Source organism: Pelophylax lessonae, assembly GCF_965119305.1.
Source record: "Pelophylax lessonae genome assembly, chromosome: 12".
Classification (NCBI taxonomy): Eukaryota; Metazoa; Chordata; class Amphibia; order Anura; family Ranidae; genus Pelophylax; species Pelophylax lessonae.
Window position 1 is genome coordinate 170,962,757 of NC_138779.1, and position 17,720 is coordinate 170,980,476.

The window sequence follows — 17,720 nt, forward strand, 5'->3', positions numbered from 1 at the left end:
CAAGGAGAGGACGTGGTCGATCTGTGCCAGCTACACGCACAAGTGAAACACCTTCCTCAAGTGTGAGTAGGCGACAGAACCTGCATCAGTATTTGGTAGGGCATCAAACGCCCCTAGAAGTGATGAGGCCAGAACAAGTTGAGGCGATAGTAGATTGGTTTGCTGCTGACAGTGCCTCCAGTTCCTTCACATTGTCTCCCACCCAGTCTACTGCAGAAAGGTCAGAGTTGGCACCTGCAGCCAATGTCCAACCGTCTTTCACCTCACCCCCTTGCAAATCAGGCCAGCAGTCTGAGCCCCAAGCCATACAGCAGTCTCTTATTCTTTTTGAGGACTCTGTCAGCAGGGTTTCCCAGGGCCATCCACCTAGCCCTGCCCCAGAAGTGGAAGAGATTGAGTGCAGCGATGCCCAACCACTTATTTCTCAAGATGAGTACATGCAAGGATCATCGCAGCACGTCTCCGATGATGACGAAACGCAGGTGCCAACTGCTGCGGCGTTCAGCATTGTGGAGACCGACAAGGAGGGCAGGGGTGAAGACTGGGTGGAAGATGATGTGGAGGACGATGAGGTCCTCGACCCCACATGGAATGAACGTCATGCAGGTGACCTGAGTAGTTTGGAGGAAGAGGCGGTGGTCGCACAGAGCCACCAGCACAGCAGAAGAGGGAGCAGGGTGCAGAAGCGGAGCGGCCGTGCCCTAGACACTACGCCCGCTACTGCCCAACGCAGCAAGGGAACGAGCGCACCAAAGTCAGCTCAAAGGAGTTCTCTAGCGTGGAAGTTCTTTAGAAAATGTGCTGATGACAGGACACGAGTGGTTTGCACCCTGTGCAATCAGAGCTTGAAGCGAGGCATAAACCTTCTCAACCTGAGCACAACCTGCATGATCAGGCATCTAAGTGCAAAGCACGAGCTGCAGTGGAGTACACACCTTCAAAACCAAGAAACGTCTCTGGCTCATCCTGCTTCCTCTTCTGCTGCAGTCTCGGCCGCTCCAGCCACATCTGTAGTGATACCGGCACCTGCCACCCCGCAAACAGACGATCTGTCAGCAACACCACCACCTGGGTCACCAACAACCATCTCCACAATGTCCCGTGGAAGCGTTCAGCTTTCCATCTCCCAAACACTTGAGAGGAAGAGGAAGTACCCCCCTACCCACCCGCGATCCCTGGCCCTGAATGCCAGCATTTCAAAATTATTGGCCTTTGAAATGCTGTCATTCCGTCTGGTGGAGACGCACAGTTTTAAAAACCTTATGTCGGTGGCTGTCCCACAGTACGTCGTGCCCAGCCGCCACTACTTTTCCAGGCAAGCCATCCCTTCCCTGCACAACCAAGTGGGGGAAAATATCAGGTGTGCACTGCGCAACGCCATCTGTGCCAAGGTCCACCTAACTACGGATACGTGGACCAGTAAGCACGGTCAGGGGCGTTATATCTCCCTAACGGCACACTGGGTAAATGCAGTGGCGGATGGGCCTGAGGCGGATAGCAATTTGGCGCATGTCCTTCCACCACCGAGGATTGCAGGGCGCTTCAGTTTGCCTCCTGTTCCTAACTCCTCCTACTCCGCTTCCTCATCCTCTACCGCCTCCTCATCCGGACAGCGTAACACCTTCACCACCAACTTCAGCACGGCCAGGGGTAAACGACAGCAGGCAGTTTTACAACTTGCCTGTTTGGGGGACAAACCACACACCGCGCAGGAGTTGTGGAGGAGCATGGAACAGCAGACAAATGAGTGGTTGCTGCCAGCGAGCCTCAAGCCCGGCCTGGTGGTGTGCGATAACGGGCGAAATCTCATAGCAGCTCTGGGCCTAGCCGGTTTGACGCACATCCCTTGCCTGGCGCATGTGCTGAATTTGGTGGTGCAGAGGTTCCTTAAAAACTACCCCGATATGTCAGAGCTGCTGCAGAAAGTGCGGGCCGTTTGTGCGCACTTTCGGCGTTCTCACCCTGCTGCTGCTCGCCTGGCAGCGCTGCAGCGTAACTTCGGCCTTCCCGCTCACCGCCTCATATGTGACGTGCCCACAAGGTGGAACTCCACCTTGCACATGCTGGAAAGACTGTGCGAGCAGCAGCAGGCCATAGTGGAGTTTCAGCTGCAGCACGCACGCGTGAGTCGCTCTGCGGAACAGCACCACTTCACCACCAATAACTGGGCCTCCATGCGAGACCTGTGTGCCTTGTTGCGCTGTTTTGAGTACTCCACCAACATGGCCAGTGGCAATGACGCCGTTCTCAGCTTAACTATCCCACTTCTATGCCTCCTTGAAAAAACAATTCGGGCGATGATGGAAGAGGATGTGGCACAGGATGAGGAGGAGGAGGAGGATGAAGAGGTAACATTTCCAAGGCTTTCAGGGCAGTCATTCGCAAGGGGCTCCGAGGGTGGGTTCCTGCACACGCAAACGCCAGGGACGCAATTGTCCAGCAGGGGCACAGTTCTGGAGGATGAGGAGGATGAGGAGGAGGAGGAGCTGGAGGAGGAGATGGAACCATGTTCACAGCAGGGTGGCACCCAGGCCAGCTCATGGCCATCACTGGTGCGTGGCTGGGGGGATACAGAGGACACGGACGATACACCTCCCACAGAGGACAGCCTTTCGTTGCCTCTGGGCAGCCTGGCACACATGAGCGATTACATGCTGCAGTGTCTCCACAACGACCGCCGAGTTGCCCACATTCTAACTTGTGCTGATTACTGGGTGGCCACGCTGCTGGATCCCCGTTACAAGGACAACGTACCGTCCTTAATTCACTCACTGGAGCGCGATCGCAAGATGCGCGAGTACAAGCGCACGCTGGTAGACGCCATTCTGCTGGCATTCCCATCTGACAGCGGGGCCACAGTGGAAGCACAAGGCAGAGGAGGAGGAGGAGGAGGTCGCCAACGCAACCAGGGCACCGCCAGCACCTCAGAAGGCAGGGTTAGCATGGCCGAAATGTGGAAAAGCTTTGTCAGCACGCCACAACAAACAGCAGCACCAGCAGCTCAGATGGAACGTCTTAGCAGGAGGCAGCATTTTACCAACATGGTGGAGCAGTATGTGTGCACACGCCTACATGTAGTGAATGACGGGTCTGCCCCCTTCAACTTCTGGGTCTCCAAATTGGGCACATGGCCTGAGCTTGCCCTTTACGCCTTGGAGGTGCTGGCGTGCCCTGCAGCCAGTGTATTATCTGAACGGGTATTTAGCACGGCTGGGGGCGTTATAACAGACAAGCGCAGCCGCCTGTCCAGAGACAATGTGGACAAGCTCACGTTCATTAAAATGAACCAGGCATGGATCCCACGGGACTTTTCCGTACCTTATGCAGAATAGCAATGGATACCGACCTTACCCACCCATTGTTCCATTTTTGCTCTTTCTCACTCTTTTGGGGTGTACCCTCATTTAAAATTTTTGAAAAGAAGCAGTGTTGGCTACCTCGTCCTCCTCCTCAGGGCCAGATTAATGTAGGGGCTATTGGAGCTGCAGCTCCAGGCCCCTACCTTTTATATAGGCCCCGGGTTGGCCATATTCACTGTTACCGCTCTTCTGTCACTTGTAAACACAGAAGTCTGGCTTCTATGCTCGCTTCCCCAGGCAGCACCCTCAGAACCTCCCCACACAGCGTGAAGGCCGGACAAGGAGGGACAGTTGGCGATGCATGGATGTGTTTATGGGCTTCAGAGACAGCATCCCATGTTGAATTAGGCATGCATGGCTGCACCCTTCCTCCTCTGGGTGCATGGCAAGGCACGGCCCTTAAGGCCCTTCAAAATCCTCAGCACCAAGCCCATGATGCTGTTAATCCGGCCCTGGTCCTCCTCCACCGCCGCTTCCACCTACACCGCCCATAGGTGTGCGCAGCCTATTGCATTAAGGTGTGCACCCCAAAGTTGAAATACACATGCATGTGTTTGCCAGCAGGGAGAGTAATGTATCGGGGCCATGTACCTGTAGGCAAGGAGAAATAGAGCAGAGCAGGTCCCAGGGAGATCTTTCCCATCTCCTCACTGGCAATGCTATGTGCCCTAGGTGATTAGGGTGTGCCCAGGCACACCCAGCACACCCTGTGCGCACGCCTATGTCACCGCCACATCCACCACCACCTCAACCTCCCTCCTACTCCATATGGGCCTCGTCCTTCAGAGATGAAGAAGAACATTGTTTTATTTTTCTGTTTTTTTTTGTTGTTTTAAGTTATTTCCCTATCCACATTTGTTTGCAGAGCACTTGCCATGCTCTTAATTACGTTTTGCTGCCATTTGCAGCACTCTAGCCCTTTCCTTTGGTGTTTTAGAGCCATTTTAGTGCCTTAAAGTTCGGGTCCCCATTGACTTCAATGGGGTTCGGTGTCCGGGAAAAGTTCGGTAAAAGTCCGGGACACGGACCCGGACTTTTTTTTAAAGTTCGGCCGAACCCGTCGAACACGGACATCTAGGTGTCCGCTCAACCCTAATTACTATGCATAGTTTGAAAAAAAAGACAAATGTACAGTAAAAAACATTGTTTTTATATTTTATTTTCAAAGGGTACAGAAGCTGTTTCCTCAGCACTCGCTGCCTCCAAGCTGCTGAAAGAAATTTCTCGTCTGGAGTCCGAAGCAGAGGAGTCGATGGCTATGAGAGATTTAGCGGGAAAGTTTGAGCAACTGGCAATAGGCAAGTGTTTTTCATTTTTTGTCTTTCCACAGTTACATCACATTGAGCACCTGATTTTCTAAGGTATGATTAAGTGAGGTGAACAAGTGAATTTTAACCACTTAAGCCCCGGAAGATTTTACCCCCATTCCGACCAGGGGGTATTTTGCGATTCGGCACTGCGTGACTTTAACGGACAATTGCGCGGTCGTGCAACGCTGTACCTAAACAAATTTGGCGTCCTTTTTTTCCCACAAACAGAGCTTTCTTTTGGTGGTATTTGATCACCTGTGCGATTTTTTGATCACGCGCTATAAACAAAAAAAGAGCGTCAATTTTGCAAAAATAGCAATATTTTTCACATTTTTTTATATGAAATTCCCCCCCAAAAAAATGTAAAAATCAAAATTTTTTAACATTTTCAGCCAATTTGTTTTATGCTACCTATGTTTGGTAAAAAAAATCGCAAAAAGCGTATTTTGATTGGTTTGCGCAAAAGTTATCGCGTTTACTAACAAAGGGAAAGATTTTTGTCATTTTTGTTGTTTTTTTTTTTTTAACGCGTAATGGCGGCGATCTGCGATTTTTTTGCGGTACTGCGACATTGCGGCGGACAGATCGGACCCTTGACTGACATTTTTGACACTTTTGGGGTTACCAGTGACATTTCTACAGTAATCAGTGCTATACATATGCACTGTTACTGTAAAAATACACTGGTAGTGAAGGGGTTAACTTTATTAGAGAGGGAGGGGCTGTGTGTGTCCCTAGGGGCGTGCTTTCTACTGTGATTGGCTGTGGCTTCAGATGTATGAAGAGTGATTGACGGTTCTACATAGTAGAACCGTATGATCAGCCTTCATACACCGGGGAGAATGACAGGCAGCTTGTTTACACAAGCCGCCTGACTTTCTCCCTCTCCCCCGACGATCGCCGAGTGACCGGCGGACATCGGGTCCGCTGGTCACACGCGCGGGGGGGTCCGTGACCACGCGGGAGCGGGAGCGCGCCTCCGGGGGCGCGCGCTCGCTCCCTAGACCCTCACAAGCTAGTGACGTAGCCCTACGTCACTTTGCCTGTGAGGGGCTGACTGCCGACGTAGATCGGCGTTAGGCAGTCGGCAAGTGGTTAAATATCAAATTATGTAAAAAGCAACTCTACTTTTTAAAACATTTTCACAATATGATTCACCTCCCTTTAGTAAATCTTACTCATTGGTGTTTATTTGATAAAGGAGCAGGGATTGTTCACTTAACAAAGTGAATTTTCATGTTGAAGGGTTTGTTTTCACTTAGCTGAATGATTGTGTGGACTGTGGAGCATTAACTTTGTAAAGTATTCCCAATCATGTGCAAAGGAAATTGAAACAGTATTTTCTATTGCACATGATTGGATCATAGAAGTCAACAGAGCTTCTCACACACTAAGCTAAGGCAAGTCAGGTGATTATTTGAAAATGAAAACTATTTTCCCTGGCTAATAAAACCAGGCTCAAAGAAAAATATGGGCAGGCATAACCACGCACTGAATAAGCCAAAGGGTTAAAATCTAACTTTTGCAGTCACTAGGGGACAGTTCACTCAGTTGCTTGTTACTCAATAAACAGTCCAGGATTCAGTTTTTGGTATTTATTGTGGAACTTGGATGGGAGAAGAGAATAGTGGGATATACGCCAACTTGAACTATTCACAGTAGATAAGGACAACTCTCACTTGGCCTCACCAGGTTATTTTTGGAAGCAGACACACTGCTTTAACCGTACTGCCACTTGTATGGAAGAATTAAGTCCTCTTGCTCTCTTTAGCAGCAGACTTGATGCAACTACATTATCATAAGGACACTCTCTAGAATCCCCTTGACTGACACACGTCCACTGACTCTTCTAGTAGAAGGGATGGGCCTGTCAGGACAGGCCCCGTGACTCAGAGCTATACTCACTGTAGGCAGAATGGGATCCTTTCTAGTGTTTCCCTTCCAGTCAGCTCTGCAGGACATATGGGGTCAGCTCCTCTCTGACTCTTTAGGCCCTCAGGTCGACCACCTGAGGCCGCATAGCAGCTTCTTCAGAGTAGGGGCAACCGCCCCCCCCCCCCCTCTCTCCGTGACCCGGCTCTCCAGCTGAAAGACCCCAAGCACGTGTGCCCTTGGCATTTATACAGTAACCCAGCATGCACTGAGGCACTTTCCTCTGCCAATCACCAGGGCTGAACTAAATGCTTGTGCACTCATTTGTCAGGTTTCCTCCCACTGTCCAATATGTCTCCCTATTGGACCAGTGTCAAACATTTCAAACAAGCTGAGCTGCACCTGAGCGCCATGAGCAGACCTCACTAACATATCCTGCTCACTGGTTGTCAGGGAGCAATATCAATTTACCTGGCTATCTCTCTGATAAGCAGAAAGACCCAAAAACTATACTCTCCTAGCACCTACCTAGGAGGGAGCTATATTAATGTACAGTTTTGTAAGTTAATTTTTTTAGGTTGAAAAGGTTGTCAGGTTGAAAAAAAACACAAGTCCATCTGGTTCAAGCAAAAAAAAAAAAAAAAAAAAACAGTATTGAAAACCCAACCATACAATCCCATATACACAATCCTATACCCGCAGTTGATCCAGAGGAAGGCGAAGAAAACCCAGCAAAGCATGATCCAATTTGCTACAGCAGGGGAAAAAAATTCCTTCCTGATCCCCCGAGAGGCAATCGGATATTCCCTGGATCAACTTTACCTAAAAAAAAAATTTTAGTACCCACTTACTGTATATTAAGTACACCCAGGGAAGAATCCAGACCTTTTAAAAGCTTTAAATGTACTGCACAGAACATATGAGCTACAGACAGTAAAGAGAGACTTTATTTAAAAAGCTTGTTAGAGCCCAAGTCTCCACTTAACAGTAGAGGACTGGAGATGCTTTATGCATCTCTGAGTGAGCTCTAACCTGGTGCTTGAGGGAAGTAAGCATTAGTGCACATAAACTGACTGAAAAAGAAGAACCATAGTCAGTGATGAGAGGTTTTATCTGAAGAATGTGTTGGATCCCCAGCCCCCAGTGTTTATGATTCTGCAACACTAATGTACAGAAACCTAAAAAAACATACCATAATGGGCCACAGTCAGTGATGAGAGGCTTCATTTAAAGTGTGTGTTAGAGCCCCAGCCTCCACTTCTAAAAATTAAACACAGTTTCTTTTGGGAAATGCCCTTTTTTTAAGTAATTAAAGTTAGGTTTTAACCCTGTGGCTTATTCGGTGCGTGGGCATGCTCACCCTCATTTTTTTCTTTGAATGTTGGGCTGCCACAGTGAGGGTCGACAGTTTCCACACATTAGGCTTTTTAGTTTAGGTTTATGTATAATAAAACAAGGCTGACTTACTTAACCCCTTGGCGCTGGCCACACGCTAATATGCATCCTCTCAGCGTCTGGGCCTTGGTGCCCGGGAGGTTGCATATTTGCGTGAACTGCAGTCAATACCATTGTGCCGAGAGCGCTACTGGCACAGTTACTAGCACCTAACTGTGACAGCTAATCATGGCAGTCACATGATCTTTAACCACGCCCTGTCGTGAAGAGGTTAAAGTTGAGTTCCACCCTAAAATTTTTTTTTACTTACCTTGTTTTAGAAGAAAGTATACTCACCTTACTTCCTCTTCCTCCCCTCGGTGGCCATGGCCCGTCGTCACTTCCTGGCTTGCAATGATTCCTGGGAGCTGAACGTCATCGCTCCCTGGAATCAATGCGCCTGCACCGGCCCTGACGTCAGTACCTTGCTTGAACAGCTTCTGGGCATGCCCAGAAGCTGTGCAGGGATGACGCTGCAGCCCCGGGAAGTGATGGCGGGGCCGGTGCAGTGCATCGTGGGACCGAAGAGAACGGAAGAGGACACAGAAGAGGACGCTGGCTTTAAGCTGCCCACACCTGAGATGGCAGCGCTGGACAAGACATTTTCAAGGTAAGTATTTCTTCTAAAAGGTAAGTGCAACCCGGGACAGATCAGAGGCTAGCCATTGTGGAATGTACTAGCCCTGACTGTCCCAGGGGTATTTTTATGTTTTTTTTTTTTTTGTTAGGTGTAACTCCGCTTTAAGGAGTTCAGAATCTCCACACAATCTTCTCAAATTATGTGAATACTCACTTCAATTATCTGATCATGTGCAGATAAGTAGACAGGAATTAGCTTTTTACCTAAATTGATAACTGAAGTGAATATTCACACGATCTAAATGAGAACATTACATAAGAAATTACCTAAATGTAAACACTGCAGTTATCATTTCAAATATCTTGTCACTGAAATACATGATACTTTGCCTTAGGGCTCATATACACAGATTTTTTATGGTGCAAATGTCCCCTAGCGTAAAATTCCTAGCTACTCTCCTGCATCTGGGGAGCCACAGGTAGTGTGTACAGCTGGCTATAGAAGGTAATTGCAATATGTGCTTGTAGATGTGTAAAAGACGATAAATCTTACATCAACCTATACCTGCTCATGCACATATGACATATTTCCCCAAATGCAAAACCTAATGTTTCGGGAATACACTAATACCCACATGCGTGGGTAAACATCAGTGCAATAAAGTATTGGCATGTACACAAGTACAAGTGTGTAAGTTATTCACTTCTAGTGCGGTTCCCTGGCTGGGCGTAGAAAATTCTGGGAATTTTATGCTAGAGAATATTTGAGCCTTCAAACATCTGAGTGACTGAGCTCCCAATGGAATATTTAAAAGACCCAAGATAAGGGGAAAAAAATGCTTTGTAAGGGGGGGTTATGCTATATTGGGCAGTATGCACTACTCTGCAAAAGTTTTAGGCTCTGAGGAAAGCTGCAGGGTCTGCATTCCTTTAGACCTAACTTCCTTTTGAGAGTATCTCACCAAAAATGACATAATTGAAAAATGAATAAATAAAATCTGACTTGTATCTTAGTGCAGACTTCTGGGAAAATCAGGAAGGCACTCACACAAGCAGGAAATTACATTTCTGGGGCAAGTTCTGTACACCATCTGTATACAGAACACCTCCAGGTAGCCACATTGCATTTCCTGTTACAGAAAATTATAGCGATGTAGATTGAAAGGGGAAGGACATTTTTAATAACATTTTGTTACAATATGACTATTTTTTTTATTTGCTTTTTTTTTCCCCATGAAAGTGGAGTTACCCTTTAACCACTTGACCCCCCAGTAGATTTTACCCCCTTCCTGACCAGGCCATTTTTTGCGATATGGTTCTGTGTTACTTTTTTTTTTTTTTATCAAACAAAGATTTTTGAATAAGAGAAAAGGGAACGTGAAAGGGGCGTATAAAGGGGACTTTTTAAGAGGGTGCCCTCATTAGACAAATATACTTGAAAAAATATATATAAAAAGATATAATCTTTATTAGAACAACAACAGTCATAAAATGTATACTGTATTTCAAGAGGGAAGAACAGTATTACAACATGGAGTAAAAACATAGAAATTACAAGTCATATCGTAGTAAACTGTATACAATTAGCGTATGTCGTATCTTACACAGGGGCTGTTAGAAAAACTACAGACCCTATACCGGCCAGAAGATTCCCCTGGTTAGAAGCAAAAGATTTTTAATGAAAATTCAACAGCAGACATTACATGTCAGTGTAAATCTCAGTGGAGACACACCCACATGTCAATTCCAGAAAAAATATTAAACACTATAATGCATTAACAGATGCAACTTGAATACACAAGAAAACAAAAAAAAAATAAAAACCTTTATTTTTGCACCATTCACAGAGTCAAAACAGTCACGTTTCGAGCATTCTTTAGTTATACCTTACAGAGATGAACTAAGCTAGCCAGCATTGAGCCCAAGCAGCCTATCCATGATTGATCAAATCCACTGGTGCAAGCCCAGGAACATCCAACCAAGGTGCCCATAACCTCTCAAATTTATGTGCATTACCCCTCTGTTGGTAAATAAGCTTTTCTTAACTATTCACCTATATTTGTAACCCATTCCCCCACAGTAGGGGGGTCCGCTGACTTCCAACGTACCATGATCAACCTTTGTGCCTGGAACAAGGCTCTAAGTTTAGCCTCTCTGGTGAGCATATCCTTGTTGTACTCTTCCAGCATACCAAAAACACAGGCCCTTGGGTCTAGGGGGAGGGACACCCAAAACACTGACCCTATTCACCACCCCCGCCCAATAGGATTGTAGTTTCAGGCAACGCCACAAAAGATAAATTAGGTCACCATGATCCCGCTTACACCTTGTACAAGTAGATTCTGTTATTAAGCCCATTAGTGGAATCTGTAAGTTAGCCTTTGAGACACATTCAATGAGCACCTGACCACAGCCTGAAAGTGCTTTCCCCATTGTTCACCTTCCAGTTGGCCCATATCTCGTTCCCAGCGTTCCATCAATCTCGAGGGATGCCACCTCAGGTAGGACTGTAAGAACATGGCATAGTGGATTTGCTCTGCGCCTTTACTGCGTGTTGCAGCTGCAGAAAATACAAATGCATAGAACATGGTATATTGAACTTATTCTGCAAAGCAGCAAATGTCAGGAGTACCCCATTATGAAATATTTGTTTAAAATGCGTTACTCCGAATGCTGTCCACCTAACACCACACTGCAATTCAGCCAACTCCATATAAGTATCATTATGCCATATGAGACTAAACTCTGTATAGCCTGTTACCTTCTAAAGGTACTTGGGTTTGTTCCAGACCTTCTGAATGAGGTTATAGGTCAGGTAACACTTATGTGGTAATCTGAAAGACTGTGCCTCAAGAGCCTGTGAAATTGATCCTCTACGGGTGGTATGAGACATTACCACCATGGAAGAGTTGCACTCCGTGCCATCCAACTCACCCCCTCTGCCTATGCTGAGCCGCTAAATGATACAACCATGGGTTAGGGAAAGCCAGCCCACCGTCGTCTTTGGGCCTTGGTAAATGTTCTATCTTAATTCTGGGAGAGCCCTCCTTCCAAATTAGGGTGTGGAAAAGCGTGTTGACTATTCTAAAGATTTTAATGGGATCACCATTGGGGTATTATGTAGGAAGTAAAGTACTTGTGACATAAGAATAATTTTAATTTGATTCACCCTTCCTGCCACTGATAAATGGAGGGAGTTCCACGTTTTGATGCAAACCCTAAAGCACTGGAGAAGAGGGGAGATATTTATCTGGCAGAAGTCCCAGAGATACAGTGTTACCTGGACCCCTAAGTATTTAAATGAGGACCAAATAGGTATAGGGCATGCAGGTGTTACAATTTGTGTGGCATTTCCATCCAATAACATCAGAGCAGATTTTGACCAATTTATATTAGGCCCAAGAAGCCGTCATTTTTTAGAATAGCATCCATGGCCTCCCGTAGGGAGGTATCTGTATCGCCTAGCATAAGGAGCGTTTTGTCGGCATACAGCATCATATTTTCCTGTATGTCCCAGTACCTGAAGCCAACAATACTGGGATGGGACCTAATCCTAATCGCCAGAGGCTCTATCGCCAAGGCAAACAAGAGAGGTGATAAAGGGCACCCCTGTCTAGTACCTCTTCTCAGAGCAAAGGCGTGTGATAGTTTTTCAAATGCCCTAATCGCAGCCTGTGGATGAATATTAATCAAGCGCACCCTCAAAATATACTGTGAACCAAACCCAAATATTTCTATTACTGCCCATTAACATGCCCAGTCAATGCTATCAAAGGCCTTTGTGCCGTCCAATGATAGCAATACCCTACTATCAACATTATCAGCTGGGCACTACATTACTTTAACTGACAATTTCGCAGTCATGCAACGCTGTCCCAAAACAAATTTATGTCCTTGTTTTCTCCACAAATAGAGCTTTCTTTTGGTAGTATTTGATCGCCTCTTCTTTTTTTTTTGCACTATAAACAAAAAAAACCCGAACATTTTGAAAAAAAAACCCAATATTTTTTACTTTCTGCTATAAAACCTATCCAATAAAAAGATTGCAAAAAATCAAATGTCTTCATCAATTTAGGCCAATGTGTATTGTGCTACATATGTTGGCTAAAAAATCCAAATAAGCATATATTGATTGGTTTGTGCAAAAACTATAGTGTCTACAAATGGGATATTTTTATTTATTTTACTAGTAATGGCGACTGAAAAATTGGGCGTGCAAAATTATTCAGCACCCTTAAGTTAATACTTTGTAGCGCCACCTTTTGCTGCGATTACAGCTGTAAGTCACTTAGGGTATGTCTCTATCAGTTTTGCACATCGAGAGACTGACATTTTTGCCCATTCCTCCTTGCAAAACAGCTCGAGCTCAGTGAGGTTGGATGGAGAGCGTTTGTGAACAGCAGTTTTCAGTTCTTTCCACAGATTCTCGATTGGATTCAGGTCTGGACTTTGACTTGGCCATTCTAACACCTGGATATGTTTATTTGTGAACCAATCCATTGTAGATTTTGCTTTATGTTTTGGATCATTGTCTTGTTGGAAGACAAACCTCCGTCCCAGTCTCAGGTCTTTTGCAGACTTCATCAGGTTTTCTTCCAGAATGGTCCTGTATTGGGCTCCATCCATCTTCCCATCAATTTTAACCATCTTCCCTGTCCCTGTTGAAGAAAAGCAGGCCCAAACCATGATGCTGCCACCTCCATCTTTGACAGTGGGGATGGTGTGTTCAGGGTGATGAGCTGTGTTGCTTTTACGCCAAACATAAGGTTTTGCATTGTTGCCAAAAAGTTTGATTTTGGTTTCATCTGACCAGAGCACTTTCTTCCACATGTTTGGTGTGTCTCCCAGGTGGCTTGTGGCAAACTTTAAATTACACTTTTTATGGATATCTTTAAGAAATGGCTTTCTTCTTGCCACTCTTCCATAAAGGCCATATTTGTGCAGTATACGACTGATTGTTGTCCTATGGACAGAGTCTCCCACCTCAGCTGTAGATCTCTGCAGTTCATCCAGAGTGATCATGGGCCTCTTGGCTGCATCTCTGATCAGTCTTCTCCTTGTATGAGCTGAAAGTTTAGAGTGACGGCCAGGTCTTCGTAGATTTGCAGTGGTCTGATACTCCCATTTCAATATTATCGCTTGCACAGTGCTCCTTGGGATGTTTAATGCTTGGGAAATCTTTTTGTATCCAAATCCGGCTTCAAACCTCTCCACAACAGTATCTCTGACCTGCCTGGTGTGTTCCTTGTTCTTCATGATACTCTCTCTGCGCTTTAAATGGACCTCTGAGACTATCACAGTGCAGGTGCATTTATACAGAGACTTGATTACACACAGGTGAATTCTATTTATCATCATTAGTCATTTAGGTCAACATTGGATCATCCAGAGATCCTCACTAAACTTCTGGAGAGCGTTTGCTGCACTGAAAGTAAAGGGGGCTGAAAAATTTTGCACGCCCAATTTTTCAGTTTTTTATTTGTTAACAAAGTTTGAAATATCCAATAAATTGTGTTCCACTTCATGATTGTGTCCCACTTGTTGTTGATTCTTCACAAAAAATTACAGTTTTATATCTTTACGTTTGAAGCCTGAAATGTGGCAAAAGGTCGCAAAGTTCAAGGGGGCTGAATACTTTCGCAAGGCACTGTAGTGTTTTAGTGTACTGTGGGAAGTGCTTTTACTAGGGGAAGACATGGATCCTTGTCCCTGCTTTGCAGGAACACAGGATCCATGTCTTCCCTACAGGCAGAACAGCGATCTGCCTTGTTTACATGCAGATAGCTGTTTTGGCTTTCTAACGATCGAGTGCCACTGGACATTGAGTCCCTGGTAACAGCATATCAATTCTGCTTTTTATAATCAGAGCACCTTGCTGCTGTATATGTAAGTTATACGGTCGGCAAGTGGTTAAAGGAGAAGTTCACCTTTAGGAACATATTACCTGTTCCACCCGATTTTCTAGCATGTTCTCAGTGCTGCAGCTTCTCCCCGATCCACTGCCTATAGTGACATTGAGTCTGGGATCTTCTCCCTGATCTCACTGTCACAATTTTTTTAAAAAGTGGCCATGCTGGGCTTTGCTCGCCCTACTGCATCATTCATTCACAATGAAATCAGTTCTGTAAATGGGAGAACTACAAATACTGACAGCGGCTGTAGGCTTGTGGATTTCAACGAACTACCAGGGCTTAGATAGTCTGCAGGAGTTCTGCATCACACCTGTGATCTGCTGATCGCGGATGCAATGCTATTCAGAGTACTAGAACAAAAAATAATAAATGCATTTTTTTTATTTGCAAAAAGATGTGGATTTATTATTTTTTTAAAAGGTGAACTGGTGAACTTACATTTGCTGTATGTTTTTTTTTTTTTTTTTTGCGGGGAGGGGGGTTGTCCTGTTGCAGAATACATTTGGTGTCAATTACAAGCCTCCCTGATGGGATGGCATGATGGATGCATTTCTCAGCAGAGGACATCATTGATCCTGACCAAATCATCATCTCCATTTGCAGAAATGCAGCCCAAACTTGCCCCCACCATGCTTCACTGTTGCCTACAGACACTCATTATTGTACCGCTGTCAAGTGGTGAGCGAACTGCCTCCTGCTACAGCCAAATATTTCAAAGCACCTGCTGCCATTTTTCCTCATTCCAATTCCTATGTTTATGGGCATAGTTAAGTCATTTAGCTTTGTTTCCACATTGAAAGTATAGCATTTTGGGCACAGTTCTTCCATGAAGACCACTTCTGGTCAGACTTTTCTATACAGTAGATGGATGTACCTGGGTCACACTGGTTTCTGCCAGTTCTGTGCTGATGGCACTGCTGGACATCTTCCCATGTAGAAGGAAAGTAAGCATGATGTGTCTTTTATCTGCTGATTACTGCGTCTGTGGTCCTCACTGACCATTTCTTTATGGTTCTTCAAAAAAGCTTGAATGGCACATCTTGAAACCAGTGGCGGCAGGTGCTCAAAATTTTTGGGGGGGGGGCGCAAAAAGAAATATTCGCGGCAAAAAACGCGGTAAAAAATTGCGTGACTTTGACGCCACACAAGTGTTAAAGGGGCCTTCGGTAATCAAGGAACAGTGCCTTGAAAAAGTATTCATAGTTACCCCTTTATTCATAGTTACCCCTTGAAATAATACACATTATCATTCACTTCACTTACCGTTACCGCCGGGCTGCCCCCATCAATGCAGTGACCAGCATGTCCCCATCAATGCAGTGACCAGCATGCCCCCATCAATGCAGTGACCAGCATGCCCCCATCAATGCAGTGACCAGCATACCCCCATCAATGCAGTGACCAGCATGCCCCCATCAATGCAGTGACCAGCATGCCCCCATCAATGCAGTGACCAGCATGTCCCCATCAATGCAGTGACCAGCATGTCCCCATCAATGCAGTGACCAGCATGTCCCCATCAATGCAGTGACCAGCATGTCCCCATCAATGCAGTGACCAGCATGTCCCCATCAATGCAGTGACCAGCATGTCCCCATCAATGCAGTGACCAGCATGTCCCCATCAATGCAGTGACCAGCATGCCCCCATCAATGCAGTGACCAGTGTGGAGAGTGGAGTTACCTCACGGACGGTGAGTGGTGACCGGCTGCGTGGCGTGCTGCTGGCCTGCTGCTCTGCTCTGACTGAGACTGTAGGCCCGGGGCAGCGGCGGCAGGAGTCACAGGAGTCGAGTCCGACGGTCTGACAGTCACTGCCGTGCGGACTGGTGGAGTGGGGAGCTGCGGGCCGACCTCTGCCTCTGAGCGAGACTGTAGGCCCAGGGCGGCGGCGGCGGGAACTGAACCAGGCGGCGGGTGGGTGGTCTGACTCAGTCACTCACTGTGCTGCACTCCTCCGAGTCCTCCTGATGCGCAGCAGAGCGGCTCTCTGGCGGGAAGGTGTCGGGCGGACGGTGATCCTGTGATGTGTGACGCCGACCCGGCCAGGACGTAGTGACTGGCGCACGCGCCACCCCCACACGCCACGTCACAGGTCCCGGGATGTCCTCTTGTGTGATTGGTCCAGGCTGGGGTCTGGACCAATCACAGGCAGGACATCACAAAAGTGGGGAGTGTCAGGGCGCATTGCTCTGCGCCCCGGTTACCCCCAGAAGGCCGCCAATCGGCGCCTCTGTCCGCCGCACGTGCGGTGGAAAACCCCATCCCCCATACCCACCTAGTGGTCCGGCGCCCCTAGTGGGCAGAAAATTGAATTTTTTTTTAATCTTTTTTTTTTCTTCTTATCTTTGGGGGGGGGGGGGGGGGCGGCGCCCCTGCACCCCCTATGGGCAGGCCGCCACTGCTTGAAACCCCAGTTTGCTTTGAAATCTTTGCCTCGGAGAGACACACATAATACATACAATAATACATTATAACTACCTTGTGTCTTGTTAGTGTGCTCAATCTTGCCATGGTGTTATTATGACCTGTTAAATATAATTTTCTTCTACAACCTCACCTTAGTAGCTGAACTTGGCTGTTCCTACCAGTTTTTAGGCTCCTACACAGCTGTTTCTGTTTAATAACTGTTTTTCAACCTACACATGGAATTGATAATCCCTTTCGCCTGCTGGGTATAATTGGTTAATAATACACCTGACTCTAATCCTACAAAATCCCTGACTTTTTGCAAGTGTACAAATTGATGCTGGTTTGAAGGGTTGTCATACCAAATTTTTATTTAGATTTTGTAAAATTGATAATAATAAACAATTTAAAATATATATTTTTTCAAGCATTCCTAAATTACAGCATTTCTTCACACCTGCCTAAAGCTTTTGCACTCTACTGCATGTAGACATTCAATTCTCTTGTATGCAAGGATTTAGCCTTCACGTTCTATAATTGCCTCAGACCTCGTTTTACAATTTACACGTACATCCTCTATGTACTGTATGTGGGCTAGGCTTAACCATTCCTTAAGCCTTTATGATCTCAGGCAACATGCCTCCATAGGGAAGTAAGATTATGTAATCTGCCAATTTAGGTTATGTAAATATATTATATAATATTTTTAGGATAAACTGCTTGTATCTAACAATAAACCTACTGTGCTTTTGCATTGGTTGGACTCCCATATACAGCCTTACACTTTAGAAGGTAATCAGGGTGTTGCAAATGTAATACTTTGCTCCACTATGTGGGCTATTTGTT

General features: G+C 46.1%; 1 protein-coding gene across 1 annotated transcript in view; it reads left to right on the forward strand.

The window, feature by feature from the left end:
- The window catches only part of TRPM4 (transient receptor potential cation channel subfamily M member 4), a 252,482-nt gene that overhangs the window by 175,645 nt on the left and 59,117 nt on the right, over positions 1 to 17,720 (forward strand). The window contains exon 13 of the mRNA XM_082274469.1: positions 4,528 to 4,657. Coding sequence (XP_082130595.1) covers positions 4,528 to 4,657 — 130 coding nt within the window. The remainder of the gene's footprint in view (positions 1 to 4,527; positions 4,658 to 17,720) is intronic.